Source organism: Equus asinus, chromosome 25 (assembly GCF_041296235.1).
Source record: "Equus asinus isolate D_3611 breed Donkey chromosome 25, EquAss-T2T_v2, whole genome shotgun sequence".
Classification (NCBI taxonomy): domain Eukaryota; kingdom Metazoa; phylum Chordata; class Mammalia; order Perissodactyla; family Equidae; genus Equus; species Equus asinus.
Genome location: NC_091814.1, coordinates 24,073,044 through 24,096,250, shown reverse-complemented (window position 1 = coordinate 24,096,250; position 23,207 = coordinate 24,073,044). Strand labels below are relative to the sequence as shown.

Sequence of the window (23,207 nt, the reverse complement as noted above, 5' to 3'; positions counted from 1 at the left end):
GGCGCACCGACTCCGGGGTGACCTCGTCCCCCTGCCCCCTCCTGGGAGAGAACTCGGCAATCAGAGAAGGAAGACGCAGATGAACTGTGGTGAAATGTCCCTCCTGTTGTCCAGACCCGAGGAGCATCGTACCCAGAGGCAGGTTGGAAGGCACCGTGTGCATTTTTCCATGTGGCCAGGACTCAGGTGGGGAGTTACCTGCTGCACGCCGCAGTCCATCCTATGCCCTGAAAGCCAGAGGGCGAGTGAGTTCACTAGTCAGCGAAGCCACCCACCTGCCATCAGTCCTGCGGCCTTACAAATTGGGTCTTCCCCGTGTCTCAGTTTCTTTAATCCAGAACATCCTATTTGAGCTTTCTAGTGTTTCTACCGGGCGTGGACTTCTGCTGAGAAGCCAAAAGGAGGAGCCTTTTCAGAGACGTGAAGGTGGAAACAGAGGAAAGAGAAGCAAAAGGTCTCTGTAAGCTCCTGTCTCCCGGCTGATGGGCGTGGCTTCCACTGTACTAACGAGGACCGAATCTAACGGGAACGTGATAGTTTCTAATGGTGAACTTTAGTAGTGTATTTTTTGTAATATATCCTTATTTGCCTGATTCAAGGGAAACTAATTTTCAAAAAGAGAAACTAAAAACCAATGCTCCGTAGTGGCTCTTTTCTCCTCAAATGGCTCAGAACCCTATGGAAAGTTCCTGGGGCCTTTGAAGAGGGAGGAGGGGGTGAGGATGCAGAGGTCAGTCCCCCTTCTGGACTGGGTTTCTTGGTCAACCCTCTCCCAGTGTACCACTGAGAAAGAGCTGGCAAAGTCTTCTGCTACAGACATCAGCTGTACTGGAAGGTGATCAGTCCAGGAAAAAAGGGAATGTTTGAAGAAGAGTGCAATGAATGACTTCCAGAGTGGAAAATGAAAGCATCCTCAAAAAGGAGGAACCTATGCTCTTTCATAACTCCAGGAACAAGAGAAGCTGCCAGCTTGCAATTCATTCACTCTCACAGTCTAGGCCAGCCAGGCCTGGATGTCAGAGTCCAGACATTTTGTCCAAGGACCTGCAAGAGAAGGGTCCTCCCCTCAGAAGGGAAAAGGTGGTCTGGCCGCGGGTCTGTGCCCTGCTCTGTTCAGGGACTGCCTTGTCCAAGCTCCTCTAACCTTTGCTCCTAGCCCTCAGCAGCCTCAAAACCCCACCTACCCACCCAGCCCCGAGAGTTCCAGGGAAAGCCCTAAAGCAAGCACCTCCATGCCTGCACATCAACCACAGCATCACACAGGCATTCTTCCGATCTCGTTCACTTCTTTACTTTGTAAGTCAGAGAGGTTGGAGTATAGGGGAGCTTATGTATGCAGTGCTAACTTTACAACATGCTTCCATGTATTCATTTATCTTTAAAAGTAGAACAGACATTAAAGTGATGACTGAAATAGACACTGTGAAGTGGAGGCATGCTCATGATCCAAGACTGAGTATGAAAAGCAAGCTGCAGAACAAGACGTATAGTATGACCCAAAACTGTGTATATGATGGTCTGTGACACCAACTACCTGTCTATCCTTGAAGAAGTCATTTCAACCATCTGGGCCTCAGCTGACTCAATTTTAAAATGAGGAGGTTAGACTGTGTCATTTCCAAGGACTTTCTAGGTTTACAATACTCTGATTTCAAATGCTGAAGAATTTCCTCATTCCACAAATATTTATTGACTCCTTTATCATGTGCCAGACACTGACCTGGACTCAGGAATACGGTCGTGAACAAAATAGACACAGGGCCTGCTCTCCCAGAGCTCTCATTCTGATGAGAGGAGGAGACACACAATAAACAATTACACAAGAGATTGTTGATGAAACAATTGTCAATTAAACAATTAAACAAGGGGATTAGGGGATGGTGGGAGACTGGGGTTATATTGAAGGATCAAGGAGCCCTCATGGATAAGGTGACATTTGAGGAAAGATCATAATGAAGTGTGATGTGGATATCGGTAAGAAAGAACCTAATGACATAAGCCCTAGGCAGAAGTAGAATTGGTGTGTTCAAGGAAGCAAGGAAGAGCAGGAGATGAGGTCAGAGAGGCAGTGAGGAGCAAGATCATGTAGTGCCTAGTAGAACATTGCAAAGGCTTTAGCTTTCCTCTTAATTGCAAGGGGGAGCTCTGGCGTTGCTTTGAGCAAAGAACTGAAAGATACAACACACAGGGGGCAGCCCGGTGGAGCAGCGGTTAAGTTCACATGTTCTGCTTCTCAGAGGTATGGGGTTTGTGGGTTGGGATCCCGGGTGTGGACATGGCACCGCTGAGCACGATGCTGTGGTGGGCATCCCACGTATAAAGTAGAGGAAGTTGGGCACAGATGTTAGCTCAGGGCCAGGCTTTCTCAGCAAAAAGTGGAGGACTGGCAGTGGTTAGCTCACAGCTAATCTTCCTCAAAAAAAAATAAAAAAAGATACAACACACATTTTTAAAAGATCACTTTGGCTGTTGTGGTGAGAATCGACTGTAGGGTGGCAGGGTGAGTGTAGGGAGCCCCATCAGGAAGCTACTGCAGTAACCCAAGTGAGACATGATGGTGGATTGGACCGAGGTGCTGGTAGCACAGTACTGAGAAGCGCTCAGATTGCTGGATTGATTGAAAGGAGACGCAGGATTTACTGAGTTTTTCTAGATTTGGGGAGCCTCTGTCTAAGGGCTATGAAAACACATCTGCCACAGCAATAGTCCTTGTCAAGCTAGGTGGGCTGTGACTGTGCCTTGATCCTCAGGAGCTCAGCGAAGGTGGGGCCTGTTGACATCTGGCTCTGAAGATCACAGGTCACAAGGGTGGTTGGAGTCTCCTTGGCCCAGACCTCATTTGTTTTCAGAGCCCTGGCTCCATCTCACTTTGCAATTCTTCCCATCTCCCACTGATCTTGGAAGGTCTCTCTGCACAGAAACATACAGCCCTGTATCCACTGCAAACAGGAGTCCCATCACCAGGCAGAAAGCGATTTGAAACCAACGGAGAAAGACGAATACAGTTGCCAGACCTAAAAAGAGAGGCAGAGGGATGAGAAGATTGCCAGTTGTTAAGGCAGAAATTTGGAATAAACAGTCAGGTCCCTGTTGGGGAGCCTTTGTGAAGTCACCCAAGCCAGGGGCTAAGGCCAAGGCCAAGAGCAGACAGGAGCCCAGGAAGTCTCATAGGATCTCTTCATGTCTAGCCTTCCCAAATAAAGCTCTGGATCAGCATTTCCCAAAGGGTGACCTTGCACATGTGTTCTGAGGGACATTAATAGAAGTTATACAGGTAAAAGGTTTCGTGGTAACCTAGGTTGGGTAGATGCCTTATAAAACTTAGATGAACAGTTTTTTTTACAATACGACTTCTAGAAGTCTTTAATGAGCATTATGATTATAAATGGAGAGGAATGGAGTACTCAGCATCTTCTGCATTAAGGACCACACAATCATTCATTCTGAAAAGCCTCTCAAGGGATGTATTTTGGGAAATATTGATCTGGGGAATCCACAGACCACATCAACACATTGTCACTTTCCACCTCCTCTGAGCCCAGGAGTGATATTCACTGGGTGATATTCACTGACCAAGACTATAGTTTGTGAGGCTCCTGAAAGGGCATCATATGGATTTCACAACACACAGTTTCTCAGGAGCAGACAGAAGCCTAGTTCTTTGCTTGTGGAGAGAGATCCTCATGCCGACATGGATGCCCAGAGCTTAGATGGGAGCCTAGGCTGAGAGGGTGAGTAGGGAGGCACAAGAAGCCTCAGAATCCTAGAGACAAGAGGGCCATATGGCAAAGTGGAGTGGTTTGAATGAGGTGGGAACAGGGAGGGTGGTTATGTCTGGTGGATGGATTTGGGGGGATGAAAAGGTGGCTTCTGTCCCCTGAAAGTTAAAACTTCAGGTGAATCACACCTGTTTCTGTAATCCCTGAGGAATGAGCTGAGACAGAGCTGCAAAGCCACACAGCCATCAGGTCCAGCTAGGACTTTTAGGGTTCCTGTTGACATGAAAGAGGCCCACTCAGGAGAAAGCAGGTACTGAAGTTCAGAAAAGATCAGTGATCCTCTCCCTACCCATTCTTCTGGGGCTTGAAGCTCCTAGAACAGCCTTGGTTCTCACCTTGGACAGTGATGTTCACAGGCTGTGAGGAGCGCAGCATCTGCCCTATAAATCCTGTGCAGTGGTACTCGCCACTGTGACTAAGGCTCGCTCCTAGGATGAATAAGCTGGAATTGACAGGGGAAAACTTCTTGGATTTTCCATTCTGGAAAAATACGACCTTGTACAGAGGGTTGCTTCTCCAGCTGTGGCACCTCAGGTGGATGGGCTCCCCCTCTTGGAACACCAGGCGAGGGGTCTGGAGCAGCAACCAGTCTGAAAGACACAATATGGGAAGGAAAAGTTCTAAGGCTGGATACCAAGGCCCTTGGAGCCTCATGCATAGGGCAACATTACCCACTCACAGAATTGGAAGAGATGTCGAGCAGAGGAACTGAAGATTCTTCATGGCTAGTGTGAGCACTCTCTTACCGGGAAGATATGGTATTATCTGTGGGACCTCTGAAGGACAGAAGTTTTCACAAGTTCCAAAGATGCATGGTAGGAACACGACTCCTTGGCCCAGGGGTGTGGGCTGATTTTGAGGTATTAAAAACACTATATATGATAAGGAAATGAGTGCATTTCAGTAACTGTAGAGGTTGCTGAACAGGACCTGAAACCTTCAGTTTGTGTGGATACAGCATTGGTGGTCTGGGGATTACAAACTTTTGAACATATTTGGAAAATGAGGGTGAGCAGCCATTAACCATATTAGTAAGGAAGCAGAGCTTTAATAATGCCTCACCAACCCTGAATGGAATCTTCCTTCCACATTAGAAATGGAAATGTGTGATCTTGCGAATTCAGTATTCAGTTGCAACTCTGCACAAGAGGAGCATTAAAGAAAGCTTTTTAACTAAAATCACTTTTCCTCCCTCCTTACAAAGAGTCCCATTCCCAACCAAGGCCTCCCTTCACTGATGGCACAGGAATCAGATTCTGAAATGTGGCTACCTTGCAGGGCTACAGAGAATGTTTCAGTAAAGCTAATAGGGAAGAAAATCAAATTACTCTATTTATTATAAGAAGAAATACTAGAATTTGTTACATCTTATTTAAATGAAAACTCCTTTAGGAAAACAGTATTCTGTATATGAAAGGCAAGGTAGCGTGAGACAGAAATCTGAAGTCAGGATTCTGATTGTGCCCCTACTGTTTCCCTCTGGGCTCCTAGGGCTCACGGGCTTAATCTCTTTGCACAATGGAGGATGGGACGAGGTGGTTTTCCTCTAATGACCTTTCAGAACCAAGTTTGGTTACAATTATATTTTTACATTTTTGTAGGAAAACTCAGAAGTACAACCAGCTGTTTCTGAGGTGGCAATGCACCAAGAGAAGAGTTGGGTAGCTGTGATGTCATTGGTCAGGTGTGTGAGGTTGAGTCAATATTTATTTCCCTTTCCATTGAGCACCATCAACAGAAAGTGACTCCACCACCAGCATCTCTGGCACAGGACCTTAAAAGACTACCAGAAAATCACCCTCCTGATGTGAAACAGAATTAAAACACTGAAAGCTCACATGTGACCATCTTCAGGGTTTATGCACCAAGATGCAGCTGAAGTCAACTACAATATAAATGGCTCATATTTCAGACATTGGAAGGGGGGTAATACAGTGTGTAGGAGCATTTCCCTACAGAGTCTATTAAACTGAACACTGTCAGATATTTACATAAACCTAAGTCAGATCCTGTGACTCCTTTAATTAAACCCATCTAATGAATTCTCATCTCCTTCAGGAATATCAGTCCAAGTCATCATACCAGACTACCAGCTGCCACATGCTCGACCCCTTCCCGTCCCCCTCCCCTTTGACCTCATCTTCCAGATTCCATAGCTCCCTCTGGTCTCCAGCAGCTTGGGCAGAACGACCTCCTCAACCCTGACAGGCATGATCTCAGCTTAGGACCTTTGCAGTCTGGTTGCCTTCAATCCCTGAGTTTTACCACACAGCCATGAGGGTAGGATGGTTTTATGGAGCAGAAATTTCCTTCTGCTTCTCTCACCTCCTGCTGCTTGTTTGTGGCCAAGTAACCTTCCTACTCAATCAGGACTGAGGCCAAACAGCCTAACGTGTTCTGAGGAATGTCTTAGGATCTTCCACCCCCACCACACACACCAAGCAAAGGGGGTTGGTGAAAAGGGAAATGAGTGGGCAAGAACTACTTCAACCAACTCACAGCGATGGTTTCCAGTAAACAGGCACCCCTGTTTCCTAAAAATTTCTACCACATCAACAGATTTCATCTCTCCTTGTCCTCCCCGACACTCCCTGGACCTTCCTCCACTGACCGGAAATCACATCCAGATGCACAGGGTCACTGAGGCTCATCTGGCCCGTCTGGCACCTGTAGTCTCCACTGTCATTCTCTTGGGCCTTAAAGCTGTAGCTGGGCTGGACCTGGGTCGGGATGGGGCTCCCATTATGGAACCACTGAGTGGGGTGGTCTTCAAGGGTATGGGCCCCCTGGCACTTCAGAGTCACAGAATCATCCTGGAGCACGTTGATCCATGGGGGCTCAAGGCTCACCACAGCCTTCGGGAGACCTGCTGAGGGACAGAGAGCAGAAAGGGATGGGAATAAATAACCTTGGAGGGACCATAGATTCCAAAGGAGTTCCCAGGGGAGACCAGGGGCCAGAGAGTCCTACTGCAGACCCAATTAAAGATCTGTGTACTTCCAGCAGCCTCATTCCCTTTAGATCTTTGGTGGATCCAATGGGAATCCGACCAAGAATCAAATCCCAGGTCCCACTAAAATGGGGGAACCACCCCTGCTGAACCCAAGCCTGGTTCTTGGTGGAACAGACATTTCCCTACATGGGAAATAGAGCCTCACATTGTGAGGCAATAACACCATAAGCCCAAGAAAGCAAAGAGCAAACTCACCAGCTCCTCTGTCTGCAGAAGCTATAAAAGAGAAGAGAATGGATCAGTGTAGAGCAGGAAAGATGAGGGGAGTGAACGTAGCAGGATGGGTGTGGAGAGAGGGAGAGGGAGGTGATGTTGGGCTCCTTCTTCCCCAGGACCCATCTCAGAGCCTGTTTCTAGTCACGTTGTTTCCAGTTTCCAGCCTGTTTCCAGTCCTCTTATAAGAGTACTCATTTCTCATGTTCTCCTCACCTCAGCCCTGTCTCTCCACATGGCTACAAGGGAAACATGAATGTGTGGGGCAGGGACTGTGAAAGAACCTCTGAATTCCAATCTGAGGAACCAGTGGAATGGTAAGAATTCAGGGTTCTTTCACCCCCTTTCAATCTGTCCCCAGCTTCCAGGGCCCAGGGCTGCCCCTCATCACACTGAACCCTGGAGCCCTCACAGAAGTGACTGAAACTGCCCTGTTCCACGATGACCCTCACTCACCTAGCAGCAGCAAAACGGGCAGTGGTTGAAGCAGCCACTGGTTACCAGGATGTACATTTGGAAACATCGGGATCTCCACAGTCATCCCAGAACTGGGCCTGAGTCCAGTGGCATTTGGGAGAGGAACTTAGAAAAGAGGAAGGAAATTGTTACATTCTCTCATTCAGTTTCATCAGTCACAAGACTCCATTTCTGCTAATCAGTCAGTAACAAATTAGACGAGAAGCTGAGTCAGCTTTACAGACAAATCTTTCTTTCACGTATCCCCTTGTTTGGTCCTGTGAAAACCCTGGGCAGGGGTTCTTGTGCCGGTGAGGAAATTGACGAGGGGAAACACCAGGAAGCAGAGCTGACAATGGAGCCCTTGTCTTGGGTTCTCAGTTCAGTGCCTTCTGACCACACTCCCTGTGCTGCCTCTCTGGCCAGTAGACAGGAAGTTTTAAATGAATTTCAACACAGGCAAGATGAAGAAACCCATTAACTGTGCAACCAATAAGAATCAATGTTAAATGACCACAACACAATGGAGCAGTTATCTGCAGGAAAGACTCCATCCAAGGAAGTCTCTAAGTACCCTGCAGGCAGGACTATCTTTCCTTCATCTGCCCTTCACCCCTGGATAGCAAAAGTAGGCAAAGGGAACTACATCAGACTTAAAAACTTCTGCATATCAGTCAACAGAGTGAAAAGATAAGCCATGGGATCGGAGAAAATATTTGCAAATCATATATCTGATAAGGGGTTAATATCATGAATATACAAAGACCTTCTACAATTCAACAGCGAAAACAGGGGCCGGCCAGGTAGCATAATGGTTAAGTCTGAGTGCTCAACCTTGGCGGCCCGCAGTTTGCAGGTTCGGATCTCGGGCGTGGACCTAGACACCACTCATCAAGCCATGCTGTGGTGGCATCCCACATACAAAATGGAGAAAGATTGGCACAGATGTGAGCTCAGTGCCAATCTTCCTCAAGCAAAAACAGGAAGATTGGCAACAGTTGTTAGCTCAGGGCCAATCCTTCTCACAAAAAAATAAAAACCAAGCCAAACAAATAACCTGCTTAAAGAATGGGCAAAGACTTAAATAGACGTTTCTCCAAAGAAGATATACAAATAGCCAACAAGCATCTGAAAAGATACTGAACCTCACTGATTGTTAAAGAAATGCAGATCAAAATCACAGTGAGATATCACCTCACACTCATTAGAATGGCCACTTAAAAAAAACAAAAAAATCCCCAGAAAATAACAAGTGTTGGTGAAGATGTGGAGAAATTGGAACCCTTGTGCACTGCTGTTAGGAATGTAAAATGGTGCATCTGTTATGGAAATCAGTATGGAGGTTTCTGAAATACTTAAAAATAGAATTGCCACATGATTCAGCAATTCCATTTCTGGGTTTATTTATTTATTTATTTTTTATTATTTTGAGGAAGATTAGCCTTGAGCTAACATGTGCTGCCAATCCTCCTCCTTTTGCTGAGGAAGATTGGCCCTGAGCTAACATCTGTGCCCATCTTCCTCTACTTTATATGTGGGACACCTGCCACAGCATGGCTTGCCAAGTGATGTGATGTCCCCATGTGGGATGCAAACCATGAACCTCGGGCCGTGAAAGCAAAACCTGCAACTTAACCACTGCGCCACTGGGCAGGCCCCTCATTTCTGGGTTTACATCCAAAAGAATTCAAAGCAAGATCTGAATGAGATATTTGCACATTCATGTTCATTGCAGCTTTATTCACAATCACCACCAGATAGAAGCCACCCACATGTTCATCGACAGATGTATGGGTGAACAAAATATGGTTTATACACACGAGGAATAGAATATTACTCAGCCTTAAAAAAAATTCTGCCACATGCTACGACATGGATGACCCTGAGGACATCATGCTAAGTGAAATAAGCCAGTCACCAAAACATAAATACTGTGTGTGAAGTATCTAAGGTAGTCAAACTGACAGAAACAGAAAACAGAATGGTGGTTGCCAAGCTCTGGGGAGGCGGAAATGGGCAGTTGTTGCTGAATGCTACAAAGTTGTAATTTTCCAAGATAAAAAATTGTAAAGACCTGTTGGACAGCAATGTCAATGGACTTAACACTCCTGAACTGTGCGCTTAAAAATTGTTAAGACAGCTGGTTAGTTGTTATGTGTTTTTTCTTTTTACCATGGTTTAAAAAATACTTTTTAACTCAGACTATGAGATCTTGGACAAGGTACTTAAATGTTCAAAGCTTCATCTGTAAAATGGACACTGTCAGGTACCTAATAAATGTTCAAGTCAAAATGCATGAGCATTACCAAGGTTTTTAGCATTTGAGTTTTTCTGGAAGGATTGACTCATTATTGTCAAAATCTTTATGGTCGAAATCTCATCAAGGAGACACTGGAAGGGACAAAAGGTAACTTTCGGAAGTGACGGATATGTTTATTACCTTGATTCTGATGACGGTATCATGGGTGTGTCCATATGCTCAAACTCATCCAATTGCAGACATTAAATATATGCAGTTTTTGTATAACAATTATATCTCAGTAAAGCTCAAAAAATATATATATAACACAAAAATGGGGAGAAGAAGGTGTTGGAGTAGTTTGCCCCCAGCAGGAGCCAAAGATACAGGGATTACCTACAACCAGCAATGCAGCCTGCTGGAGAAGAAGGGACCCAGAGCCTGGGGAAGATGGCAGTGCGCTGCTACTTGCCATGGACAAAGGACAGGAAGCCAAGCAGAAGATTACCCTGTCGTTCACAGCATTTTCTCCCACTGAAAGTTTCTCCCATTGAAATTGTAAGCATAAGGCTCTGGGCTGTTTCAGGTGGACGCAGGTATTTCCTTTCACCTACATAATGTAACGCTTCTGCATTCTTTAGGGAGAATCACATTCCCATTCCCAGGACATCCTTCCCTGGCTTATGTTCTCAAAGGGCAGTTCCTCCTTTGATGTCCTTTCATTAACAAGCTCTCCCCTTTGAGACGACTGGGGCTTTGGCAACCATAGAGAACTGATAATGTCGAGCCATTTCAAGATAGGACCGCTCTTGCTTCTTTATTTATAGGAGAGTCTTCCTCTGTGAGGTTCTGTTTTGGCCCAAGGAGAAAGGGAGTCCACACTTAGGATTCTATTAAGTGACTTTTCAGATTCAATTCAGTTGAAGGGGAAAGACTGGCCCATAAGAGGGATTTACCACTGAAGCATCGCTCAAGAGGTGCTGTGGGCTAATGAAAAGGAAACACAAGCAGTGTAAACAGCCTAAATGAGAACAAATGGAAAATTGTGAAACCATGCTACGTTTTACTACACGTGCCCTCCTCCACTCCCAGGAGATGGCTGCAAGTATGAAAAGCGGTAAGACAAGTGTGATGGTAATTTATGTGTGGGCAGGCATGACGCACGCCTTTAAGGGCAGAATAGACCAAAAAGGCAGAGGAAGGGCAAATTCCAGCTCTCTCTGAATGAGCTGACACGTCCGTCTTCTGCTCTCAGTCGTCAGAGCTCCTGGTTCTCGGGCTTTCAGACGTACATGGGGACTTACACCATCAGGCCTAGGATTCTCAGGCCTTTGGACTCTGACTGAACACCACCAGCAGCTTTTCTGGTTCTCCAGCTTGTACACAGCAGATCTTGGGACTTCTCAACCTCTGTCACAGCATGAGCAATTCATATCATAAATCTCCCCTTAAGTGTATCTCGATATATCCTATAGGTTCTGTTTCTCTGAAAAACCCTAATACAGCAAATAAAAGCTGGCAAGTCTCTGCTCATAAGTGAGAAATGAATGATAATTTGGGGTCACCCAAATAACAATGTCCTCGGAGCATGCTGGGTTGGAGGCCTTGAGAAACAAGGGAAAATCTAAACTGGAAGTGATACAGTTTCACCTTCTCGGAAGATCAGAAAAGTTCTTTTTTAATATTCAAGTAGATAGAAAACTCTAGCTACAGACTTCCCAGCAAAAAGGAGTCCCAGAGAACCAAGACTTACTACCCAAGAGGGATTTGATATTAGGGAGTCTGGGCAAACGAAACACGCTAAGACTTTGGAGCAATCAGTAGTAGTGAATAAGGTGTGTTTCTTCCCAAACCTCAGCTCCAGTGTGTTTCATGCCCCTAACTCTGCTTTTGCCCCGATACGCTAATATTTTACCTGTCCCACTTCGCTCAGCATCTGACCATGGACGTGCTCCCCGGTTTGGGCTTGTTCCTACCCACACTGTGCTGAGAGAGTAACATGGTCTCACCCCACTGTGCAGTAGAGACAGGAAAGAAATTGGAATTCAGACTACAACAATGGAAGAACAAGGAGCTTTTGAGGAGGAAATCTAAAAAGGAAATGATAACCTTACCCTCAGAACACATTAAAACTTTAAGTGGCACCTCAAACGCCAATAGATGGATATTTGTCCCTTCCAGAGAGAATTAGGGAAAGGTGCAAATGCACACACACAGGCAGGAGCCCATGAATTTGAGAGTACAATGACACCGAGTATAATGACTCCTCGAATATACTAGGAGAGCCTGAGGTTGCTTGCTTGCTTGTTTTGTGGTTTGGGTTTGTTTTGTGTGTGTGGGTGTGTGGTATATTTCTCCTAGGAAATGAAGTCGATGGGATTGATAAAGAAGCCATGAAGTGAAGTTGTATTTGCAGCCTTCAGAGACAGGCTTTATAGAAGAATAGCTCTTGAGAAGAATGCATAGAAAAGAAAAGAATTTGCTATGAAGTCTCAGGTAGACTTTTGAAGGTAGATGTGTGTTGAACCTAATGTTTAAATGTGAGATGGGCAGAGGAAGATTCATTTCTTCCAGAAGATCCAGGGCCTTCATGTCCACCTGTTTCCTGGTAACCTCTTCTGCTCTCTCAGATTAAATTTTACAGAACTGTGTCTATCCCAGGCTTGGGTTTTTAACAATGCCTTGTGTAAGATTTCCTGGCCACCTACCCCAACACATTTCTCAGAACTTATAGAAACTCTATTCAGCATTCCAGTCCCAGGAGTGGCATTTTTGTGGGGCTAAAGAGGACTTCAAGCTCTGTGCACAAGATCTACAACAGTTTGAGGAGGAAGACTGCCTGTGAACAAGGGCAAGAATAGGGGTGTCATGACTCACAAAAATATACATAGGAAAGCTTCTCCCACCTCAAGAAGAATTTCATCAACAGGCAGAGCATTCTCTCTGAGGTAGGACAGCTGAAACGTGTCTGAGCATGATTGTGAATGGGAACATGGTTTTACCTGGGATTATACATTTTTCTGACTCATTAGAACGACAAAGTACAAAACAATGCTCCTAGGGGTGTCCTCAGGTATAACTGTGAGTGTTGCCTGGGAAAAAGCCTCAGGGCAACCAAACAACAGATTTTCATTCACTCATGGAATATCTATAAGGTGCTTACTACGTGCTAGACTGTCCTAAACACCTGAGGTACGTTAATGAATGAAACAGACAAGATCCCTGAATTCAGGGAGCTTCCCTTCCATTAGGGAAAGATATAAAATAAAAAACAAACCTATTAAATAAGTAGAGTATATAATATTATATGAGATAAGAATATGGGGGAAAAGAGCAAGGGAAGGGATTGGAAGGGGGCGTGGATTGCAATTTTAAATATGGTGAGGAGATGACATTGAGTAAAGATTTGAAAGATGAAGGGAACTGAGCTAGTGGATACCTAGGGAGAGAACATTCCATACAGATGGAACAGTCAGTCAAGGGATCTGTTGAAAGATAAACTGAGGTCGGCCCGCCCTGGGCCAAGTGGTTAAATGTGGGCTCCGTTTCCCTGGCCCAGGGTGTCAGGGGTTCAGATCCTGGGGGTGGATGTGGCACTGCTCATCAGGCCATGCTGAGGCGGCATCCTACATGCTGCAACTCGAAGGACCCACAACTAAAAATACACAACTATCTCCTGGGGGGATTTGGGGAGAAAAAGCAAAGAAAAAAAAGATTGGTAAGTTGTTAGCTCAGGTGTCAATCTTTAAAAAAAAAAAAACAAAAGATAAACTGAGGCATATTAAGAATTTAAAGATTTTATTTGAGCAAAAATCGATTCAAATCAGGCAATATCCAAACTTACAGAGAGAAAGGAGCTCCCAGGAGCTGTACAAAATGAAAGACTTGTATAGCCAGAAGAGGCAGGCACAGGAAGTGATAGGAGCCAAAGGAGCAGATTGGCAAATGCAATGTTCCTTTCCTTTAGGGATTGTAGGGCTCTATCAGGCAGCTTACCTAACTAGTGCTGATCAGGTGGTTCCTGACTGACTGGTTTAAGATTCCACTTCTGGAAGAGCCAAAACGGTAATGAAGTTGGGTCTCGGTTTAGTGACATGGGGCTTAACATAAGGCCCTCCATTTCGGGCTTGTTTTCTTGTCTTTTGAGAGCTTGAAACTGCTTTATGCGTGGAATGTTCAAGGAACTGTTTGGAGGAGCGGAAGTGAGTAAGGGAGAGAGCAGTAAGTGATAAGGTCAGAGAGAACATGGGAGACCAGATCGAGGGTAAACACTCTGAAATCGTTCCTTTTAGTCTGAATAAAATGGAAGAACCAGGGAAAGATTTTGAGCACAGGAGTGACATGAGCTGAGGTGCTGTAAAAGGATCATTCTGAATGCTGTGTTGAGAACAGACTGTAAGGTGCTGAGAGCGGAAGCGGGAGACAAGTGAAGAGGCTACTGCAGTGATCCACGCGAGAGAAGATGGAGGCTGGAACCAGGGGAGTAGCGGTGGAAGTGGTGAGAAGTGTTAAATTCTAGGTTTATTTTAAGATAGAACCGACAGGATTTCCTGACAGATTGGCTACGGGAGTGATAGAAAAAGAGGGGTCAAGAATGAGCCAAATGGGGGCCAGCCTGGATCCGGGTTGTGGATAGGGCCCCGCGTGGCAAGCCATGCTGTGGCAGGCATCCCACATATGAAGTAGAGGAAGATGGGCACAGATGTTAGCTCAGGGCCTGGCTTCCTCAGCAAAAAGAGGAGGATTGGCAGCAGATGTTAGCTCTAGGCTAATCTTCCTAAAAAGAAAAGAAAAGAAAAGAAAAAAACAGAATGAGTCCAAGACTTTTAACCTAAATGTCTTACTTGTTTATTGTGCCATAACAAACCCCCCTCAAAATTAATGGCTTAAAACCACCAGCTTCTTATGATCTCTTCTGGTTCTGTCGATTGACTGGGTTCAGCTGGGCAGTTCTGGTCTGCAGTCTCCTATGCTGTTGCAGTCAGATATCCGTGTGCAGAGCCTCATGGAGATTTCGATGTGGACAATGACCTGGACACTGATGCTTCCTGTGTTGACTGATATAAACACGCATAAAGGACACAATGATATACTCAAGATGGATAATGCCAGTGAAGCTATAAGAGTTGGCGTGTAGAGGAGAGTGGTTCTCTGGGGCTCCCTCTTGATCCCTGTCAGCAAAAGAGTGGTTGCAAGCCCTGTGTTAGTTGTCAGTGTGTTAACCGCAGCTGACAGACTCGTGGTTGCCTGGGTAGTCACACTTTACTCCAAATATGTGGCCATTCTTGACCCCAGGTACAGGGGGACAAGGGTAGAAGTCTTGGGTGATCTAAGATCTTAGCGCCTGTGCACAGGGTCTGATCTTGACTTCTCTTGGGGAATTAACAGTTTTATCCACTGTGCTTCCTCTAGACCTTTGCTAGCCAATATGACAGTAGGCACCAGTCACCTACGCCTGTGGAGTACTTGAAATGTGCTCAGTCCAAATTGACATGTGTTGGAAGTATAAATACACACTGGCTTTTGAAGGCTTAGGATGGAAAAAAGAATATATAATAGCTTACTAATATTTTTATGATTACATGTCGAAATGATAATGTTTTTAATATATTGGGTTAAATAATATATATTATTAAAATTAATCTCACCTGTTTTTTTTACCTTTTTAAATGTGGCTGCTAGCAATTTTAAAATTAGATGCATGGTTCCCATATTCCCATTGCACAGAGCTACCCTATACCCTTGATGGGGTTGAAGACAGCTGAGGAATTCAAGTGTCACCCGAGTGCACGAGATCCTGCTGAACCCTCCTTAGAAGCATTGCTCTCCTTTCCCATATGGTTAGACCTCTGTGATCTCCTCTCTCTCTCTTAGAGTCAGAGATCCTAGAACTTCCAGGCTTCTGAGAGTCCCCAGTCCGAATGCCTTTGTGCCCTCTCCAGCCTTCTTTGGAGGTAGAAGTTTGGGCACAAAAGTTCCCTTATTTTTCTGTAGCCTGCTCACTTTCCCATGTACAACTAGGCTCTCTAAACTCTCTTTATCCCAGCTTTCTTTCCAGTCTCCTTTGGAATATTTCATCAGCATGACCTGAATTGTTAACTTAGCGTTATCACAATCCTTCGTACATGCTGCCGTTATTCCTTCTCATAATGAAATTGTTAATGCCAAATCTTGGATCTTGGTGGTTCAACTTAGCATCACCTAAATCATCACCAGAACATGCCCATTCACTCTGGATGCAAGGGTACTGAAGCGTCTGCATCTTGTTTCCAAATTTGAATTTCATGTATTTTTTTAAATTATTGCAGTAACATTGGTTTATAAAATTATGTAAATTTCAGGTGTACATCATAAAATATTCCAAATTCTGTGTAGATTACATCATGCTCACCACCCAAAGACTAATTACAATCTATCACCACACACATGTGCCTAATCACCACTTTGGCCCTCCTCCTTCCCCCAAATGGGAATTTATGATAAATTGTGTGGTAGGTTTCCCCTATGCAGAAAGAGAAGAAAAAAGTGTGAAATGTGACATCAGCTGGCAGCTGATTCAAGCTGCTGACACCAGAATTTAAGGGCAGAAGTTTCATTTATACCATCATACGAATAGAATGCTGAAATCCAAACCCACCTTTCATTTTATAAACGAGGAAACCGTGGCCCAGACAGAGGCTGTTCATTATCTTGATCTAGTGATGTTTCCATATGTCAAAACTTATCAAATTCTATACCTTAAAAATGTACATTTTATTATATGCCAATTATACATCAAGAAAGCTCAACTATACATCAATAAAAAAAGTTAATTGTAAAAATGTTTAAATAATACAGCAGAATAAATTACATAAGCCCCTACTCGCCATTTTATTATGTTATGAAGTTCAAGTGTTCATACAAAAAAATTATATATATAATGATTTATCATAATATAGTATGATTATACAATGGTACAATTTACTTTCATATGTGTGTGTGTGAGGAAGATTGGCCCTGTGCTAACATCTGTTGCCAATCTTCTGCTTTTTGCTTGAGGAAGATTGTTGCTGAGTTAACATCTGTGCCAATCTGCCTCTAATTTATGTGGGATGCTGCCACAGTGTGGCTTGATGAGCACTGCTAGGTCTGCACCCGGGATCTGGGGAGCCAACCCCGGGCCACCAAAGTGGAGACTGCAAACTTACCCACTATGCCACCAGGCTGGCCCCCAATTTACTTTTTAACATACTATTTGTACTACTTATCTATGACTACATATTACCACAAAACTTAGCAGCTTAAAACAACAAACATTTATAACGACACAGTCTGGAGTCAGGAATCCAGGACCATTAAGCTTCCTGGTTCAGGCTCAGGGTCCTCACGAGGTTGTCCTCAAGCTGTTGGCTGGGCTTACAGTCATCCAAAGCTTCAACTAGACCGGAGGATCCAATCCTGAACTCAGTCAGGTGGTTTTCCACTACCTAGCCTTGGTTCCTCCCCCTGGAGCCTCTCCATAGGCTGCCTGTGTTTCCTCAAAATGTCAACTGGCTCCTCCCAAAGAAGGTTAGGAAGGTGAGAAAGAGAGAGTGAGAGAAAGAGACAGACAGAGGGAGTGAGAGCGAGAGCCCAAGGTGGAAACCATGGTCGTTCCTAACCTAATCTTGGAAGTGACATACCTTCATTTTAGGTACATTTTATTGTTCACATGGAGAAACTCTCATACAATGTGGGAGGAGACAGCAGAGGGTTTGGAACCAGGAAGTGGGAATCATTAGAAGCTGTTTGGGAAGCTGACTACCACAAAAGTAAAACTGACATATGTACTTATCTACTCACACTTTTACACAGCTACATTGTGTTGTATATTTGTTAACAGGTTCTTAATTATGAACACGTGGGATATTTACTAGTTTTCTATAATAGAAATAATGAAACAATGAACATACAAGTTTGCCCACTAGGGCAAACATTTGGGAAGATAAATTTCTTCAATGCAACTGTTTGATAAAAGATAAACACATTTAAAACTTAGATAGATCCCGAGGTGGGCCCCGTGGCCAAGTGGTTAAGGGCGCCTGCTCTGCTTAGACGGCCAAGGTTCCCTGGTTTGGATCCTGGGTGCGGACCTAGCACCGCCCATCAAGCCATGCTGTGGCAGTGTCCCACATAGCAGAACTAGAATGAGATACAACTAGGATATGTAACTAGGTAGTGGGGCTTTGGGGAGAAAACAGAAAAAAAAGAGGAAGATGGGCAACAGATGTTAGCTCAGGGCCAATCTTCCTCACCAAAATAAGCATTAAAAAAATCTTGGAGGGGCCAGCCCCGTGGCCGAGTGGTTAAGTTCGTGTGCTCCACTGCAGGCGGCCCAGTGTTTCGTCAGTTTGAATCCTGGGCACGGACATGGCACTGCTCATCAAGCCACGCTGAGGCGGCCTCCCACGTGCCACAATTAGAAGGACCCACAACTAAGAATACACAACTATGTACCGGGGGGCTTTGGGGAAAAAAAGGAAAAAATTAAATCTTTCAAAAAAAAATCTTGGAAAAATTAAATTTAGATAGATCTAAATTTTTCTATAAAAACTTGGGAGTATAAGTTTACTTCCAACAAAGTGGATGATATTGATCATTTCCTTAGACCCTCAGCAACACTGAATTGTTAAATATTTAAAATGTGGATAATATCTGATAAGGCTAAAAATATCACAAACTAGAAGTTCGAATACATAGGTGGATATGTGATAAAGGATGTACGTAGAATGTGGATTGTAAAATCTAGATGGTGGCTATGGAAACCGCATTCCTTTCCTAGGGCTGCCAGAACAAATTACCACACTGACTGGCTTAAAACAACACAAATTTATTCTCTCACAGTTCTGGAGGCTGGAAGTCTGCAGTCAAGGTGTCAGCAGGGCCCTGCTCCCTCTCAATGTTCTACGGAGTTTTACTCTTGTGATTTCACATTTGTATGAAACCATTCATATTACAATGGGAAAAGGTATTTAAAACATCACAAGCTTGTTTTCATCAGTATTTGATAGATTATTAGTGAGACTAAATATGTTCACATACAGATTGTGTATTTGAAATTCTTCTATGAATACCATTATGGACTTCATGGATTTTTTCCACTGTTCCCGTCTCCTTTTTGTATTGATTTCTGAGAAAACAAGTGAAGAATAAAACTGATTTCCCTGGTCCAGATATTGCAAATGTTTTCGTTTTATCTTTACCATGTGACCCTGTGTATGGTGAATGGAACCAGTTATATGTTTTTCAAGTAAAAACACGTGACTTTTGTCATGCAAGGGAAGAATTTACACACACCAATATCATAACGGCTATGGGACCATGATTTGAATTATGTAGGTTTAAATATTTGAACCAACACAAGTGTATTGAGATGTACAGAGGAGTAAAGAAACAATGAGCCTAAGATCCTATAAGCCAGATCCCATAGAACCACATGATATTCTGACAATATGTGTCAGTAATTGGACGAGCAAATGAATGACCAAAACCAGGTCATACTTGTAGTGTCCAAATATCAAAAAAGAAAGAAGAAACATACCAGCAATGTAGAGAAACAGTACATGTTTAATATGATACCAGCTCCTCCAAAGGACACATCTACAAAATTAGGAAAGAGACTCTAATTATTTTCAATTTTTAAAATACATCTTTGAAAAGTTAACATTCATACAACAAAGCAGAAGTCACGGAGCATCCATACTACAGGAAAGGGAAGGCAGAGTGTCCTAAGATGCCACAGCCAGTCTGTATCCGCTTGAGGGAGAGCCAGGGGTGGAACCCTCCTACTAGAGAAAGGACGACAGCGAAGGCCAACTTTGCCAACAGGCACTCCCACACTTCCACCTAAACTCAGTCCCCGCAAATCAGCCAGCCATACACCGGCTCCTGGCCGCTGCCTGGGTATGCGCCAGACACTGAAAAACTGGGCTTCAGGTCCCAACAGTGTGGGGAGTACAACACAGGAAGCACTACCTGCTCTTTTCAAATAAACAACAGTACAGTAAAGGGAACGGTAAGGCGAACTGTAAGGCTGCAGAAACTTCAGAGGCAGCGTGGGAGAAGAAAAAGGAGGCGAAGCTACACTCCTCAGTTGACCTCACAACCAGGCCGTACAGCTGCCCTTAACCACCTGCAGAAAACAAGAAAGGTCTGGACAGGTCCAGACCCAAACAAGGCCAACTGGGAGACTTGCCAAGGAAACACCAAGACAGCAATCAAGATGTTCCTGGACTAAGTGTAGTATACTGTTTGCAAGGCTCTAGCTTCAACTTCAAACTACTAAGGTGTACATGAGCAAGGAGATGATTGTTAGAAGACTAACACAGCTTGAGAATATAAAAATTCACAAAAGTTACACACCAGGTTTATCATTTCCTCCTACGTAATTGACCAAGAGTAAACACTTACAATAACCTTAAACTAATGGCGCTAATACAGACCAGTGACGGTCTGGCAAAGGCGGGAAAGCGGGCGTGAGGGGCAAAAGAAGGGACCACAGGCCACAGCAGGTGGCCCTCGCTGAGCAGGGAGACCCCTGTCCTCTCCCGGCCCAATCCCTAACCGGCAGCCCCACTTGAGCGAGGAAGGGGGTTCCTGTGGGCCGCGAGCTTTGTCCCGGCCGCATCAGGGCTGCTGGAGAGTCGAAGCACGTGCGGCAACCGAGGCTGTGTGCTCCTGGCCACGGCGGGAGAGAAGCGGACGCGGCAAGTCTCCTTCGCGACTTTGAGGAAGGAGGGGAGCGAGGGGAGACCTCCAGGGAGCGAGCGGGGGCCAAAAGATTGGCTGGGGTGGAGGTGGCATGGACAGGACGTGGCGGGAGACGCGTGGCAGTGTCAAGACGCCGAGACCAGGGGGCAAGGGGCGAAGCGAGCGAGCTCTGGCGCGGGATAAAACTATGTGGAGGGGAGCACTGTCGTGGGCGCGCCCGCCGCGCCGGGGATGTGGAGGTCGGCCGGCCGGCAGGCGGAGAGAAAGAAGAACGGCTTCCCTGACCGGGAATCGAACCTGAGCCGCAGCGGTGAGAGCGCCGAATCCTAACCACTGGAACACCAGGGACAGTCGGGTTTCCTGCCTCGCCTGCGCCTCCTCGACAAGGGGCCCGCAGCCCGCCCGCTCGCCGCTCCCTCGCCACCGGGGCCCCCAGCCTTGCGCAGGCGAACCGCCCACCGCCAAGGCCCAGGGACGCGCCCTCGCCGGCTTCCTGCTCGCCGCGCCCTCAAAACGCTGCGCGCGCCTCCTGCCTGCACGCACGCGCACACACACGCACAGCCGCCCGCCTGCCGCCCGCCTCCGGGGAAGGAGGGCCCCGCAGCTTGTCAAAACGTCAGCCCGCTGCGTTGGCCGGGAATCGAACCTGGGGCAACTGCTTGGAAGGCAGCTATGCTCACCACTATACCACCAACGCCGCACAGCCCGACCTGCCCCGAGACGCCGGCCCGGGGCTCGCGCCACAGCCGTCCGGCCGCCGCCGCCGCCGCCGCCGCCGCCGCCGCCGCCTGGCGCAGCCCTGCTCCGACGCCCCGCCCGCCCGCAGCGCGGCGCTGCCACCGGCGCCACCAACCGCCGCCCCGCGCCAGCGCCAGCGCCGCGCCCGACGCGGCAGCCCTCGTCCGCCGGGACGGACCGCCTCTGGGGGGCGCCCTCGCTGCCGCGCCACCAAGCGACCGCCATTCCCACGCCGACCGCCCCGCCAAAGCCCCGGCCGGGCGCCCGCCCTCCACCGTCCGGCTCGCCCCAGCCCCTCTCCACAGGCTGCTCGGCGAGGCAGCTGCGCGCACCGAGAGAGGACCCACCCGCCGCCCGTCCCGGCAGCTGTGCAGCGCGCGTCGCGCGTCGCGTCGCGTCGCAGGGAGCCCCGTGCGCCAGCCGCTGGGGGCGGGCCGCTCGTCGGGCGCTGCGGGGAGCAGAGGAAGCCTTGGCTCGGCCGTGCCGAACGACCGCCGCCCGACGGCGAGGGGGCCTCGGGGAGGGGTCCCCGTGGGCAGGCCGGGCACGGGTTGGCGGCCTGCGCCTGGCTGGAGGGCGGGGCAGGGCGAAGAAGCGCCCTCGGGGGCTGGAGGGCGGGGCGCGGCAGGGCGAAGAAGGGCCCTCGGGGGCAAGCGGCCGGACGCAGAGCGGCGCCAGCCACCAAAAAGGGACGTCTTGCCTCCCCGTCGGGGAATCGAACCCCGGTCTCCCGCGTGACAGGCGGGGATACTCACCACTATACTAACGAGGACGGCGGCGGCCGCCCCGGCGCCCGACCGCTCTCCGGCTGCCTGCCGACGCCGACCCCCGCCCTCGAGGCCCTGCCCGCCACCGGTGCCCGGCACGTGTGCCCCATCCGACCCGACAGCCAAACGACCGCCTCATCCAGCAAAGCGGACCGCGACCCCGACCGCGCGCCCGGCCCTGGCGGCGGCGGCGGCGGCGGCGGCGGCTGGAAATGCGGAGTCTGCGCCGCCTCTTGCCTCCCGTGCGGAGATTGCGCCGCGAGGAAGAGGCCCTCTCGAGAGAGCCAGCGAGGCGGCGAGGAGAAGGGGGGCGCGCGCCGGGCCGCGTCCTTGTCCCGGCCGGCGCCCGGGGTGGGCGACGGAGCAGTGGCGGCGGAACCGGGCGAGTCCGCTGGCCTTGCTCCCCGTCGGCCGGCGCGCGCGTCCCGTCCGTGGCGCGCCCACAAAGACGCCCGCCAGGCGCCGCGGGCGGCCAAGGGCCCCGCCGGCCGCGTCGGCACCCAGCCAGGCGAGCGGCCACGCGCCCAGGCCCGCCGTCAGGATGGCCGAGCGGTCTAAGGCGCTGCGTTCAGGTCGCAGTCTCCCCTGGAGGCGTGGGTTCGAATCCCACTCCTGACACGCTGACCTTTTGGCCCGCCCAACCAACGTCAGCCTCCGGGGCCTCCCGCACGCCCAACCACCTTCCTGGCCAGCCCGTGCTGGGGCTCCGGCCTGTGGCCGCCACGCGAAACTCCAGGCCCGTACACGCACTTCTCCGGACCCCACCACCTTCTCACGTCCACCGCTGCGCGGGCCTGGCGCACTCACCACAGGAGGCTGCCCGAGCGCCTCGAACCCACTGGCAACGGTCCTTCCCGAAACACCGCGCGCGCCCTCACCCACTCACTCACACACCCTTCCCACCAGACCCCACTCGCGGGGGCTTCAGGACTTCGAGCCACATCGTTCCTCGCCTGCTCTCGCCTTACCCCTCCGCACACCCACCTACTTTGTGGGTTGTGTAGCCCTCCCACCTACTCGCACTCCGACTCCCACTCCCGTTCCCACTCCCACTTCCCCTCCCTCACCCCACCCTGCGTTAGCAAAGCCCTCCACGGGTCACCTTCTGACTTCTGCCTGATGCACAGCGCCTCGCTCTTGGAGCGCCACGCCTGCGCAACAGGCGGCACACCGTCCAACACGCTGTCCTTTCCCACAGCCCCCTGCCGCCCGGCCCGTCCATTCTCTCCACACCCTGCTCAGGTCGCCCTTCCCATCTCGCTGGCCTGTGGTGC

General features: G+C 48.1%; 1 protein-coding gene and 1 long non-coding RNA gene across 4 annotated transcripts; both read right to left on the bottom strand.

Annotated features, from left to right (window-relative positions):
* Nucleotides 1–1,271: 1,271 nt before the first annotated feature.
* LOC123280557 (low affinity immunoglobulin gamma Fc region receptor III-like) lies at nucleotides 1,272–21,406 on the bottom strand. Of its 2 annotated transcripts, none has more exons than XM_070497861.1 (6): nucleotides 21,109–21,406; nucleotides 7,462–7,587; nucleotides 6,988–7,008; nucleotides 6,391–6,648; nucleotides 4,115–4,369; nucleotides 1,272–3,014 (listed from the first exon to the last, which is right to left on the bottom strand). In XM_070497861.1, exons 1-6 carry the CDS (start codon nucleotides 21,389–21,391, stop codon nucleotides 2,836–2,838), a joined length of 1,122 nt encoding a protein of 373 aa, XP_070353962.1. In that variant the 5' UTR covers nucleotides 21,392–21,406; the 3' UTR covers nucleotides 1,272–2,835. The 2 variants fall into 2 exon arrangements, with proteins under 2 accessions (XP_070353962.1, XP_070353963.1); XM_070497862.1 differs by having other exon boundaries at nucleotides 6,391–6,645.
* On the bottom strand, nucleotides 13,484–20,955 carry LOC139042078 (uncharacterized). Of its 2 annotated transcripts, XR_011498299.1 has the most exons (5): nucleotides 20,726–20,876; nucleotides 19,260–19,318; nucleotides 16,338–16,437; nucleotides 14,597–14,757; nucleotides 13,484–14,477 (listed from the first exon to the last, which is right to left on the bottom strand). It is a non-coding gene; the product is annotated as an uncharacterized lncRNA (long non-coding RNA). The 2 variants fall into 2 exon arrangements; XR_011498298.1 differs by lacking the exons at nucleotides 14,597–14,757; nucleotides 16,338–16,437 and having other exon boundaries at nucleotides 20,726–20,955.
* Nucleotides 21,407–23,207: the final 1,801 nt, after the last annotated feature.

Coding starts and splice junctions, on each gene's coding strand:
- LOC123280557 (XM_070497861.1), bottom strand. CDS start 21,391: ATGGCGGTCGCTTGGTGGCGCGGCAGCGAGGGCGCCCCCCAGAGGCGG. Junction 4,370..6,390: donor GCATCTGGATGTGATTTCCG/GTCAGTGGAGGA, acceptor TGTGTCTTTCAG/ACTGGTTGCTGCTCCAGACC. Junction 3,015..4,114: donor TGTGAACATCACTGTCCAAG/GTGAGAACCAAG, acceptor CTCTCTTTTTAG/GTCTGGCAACTGTATTCGTC.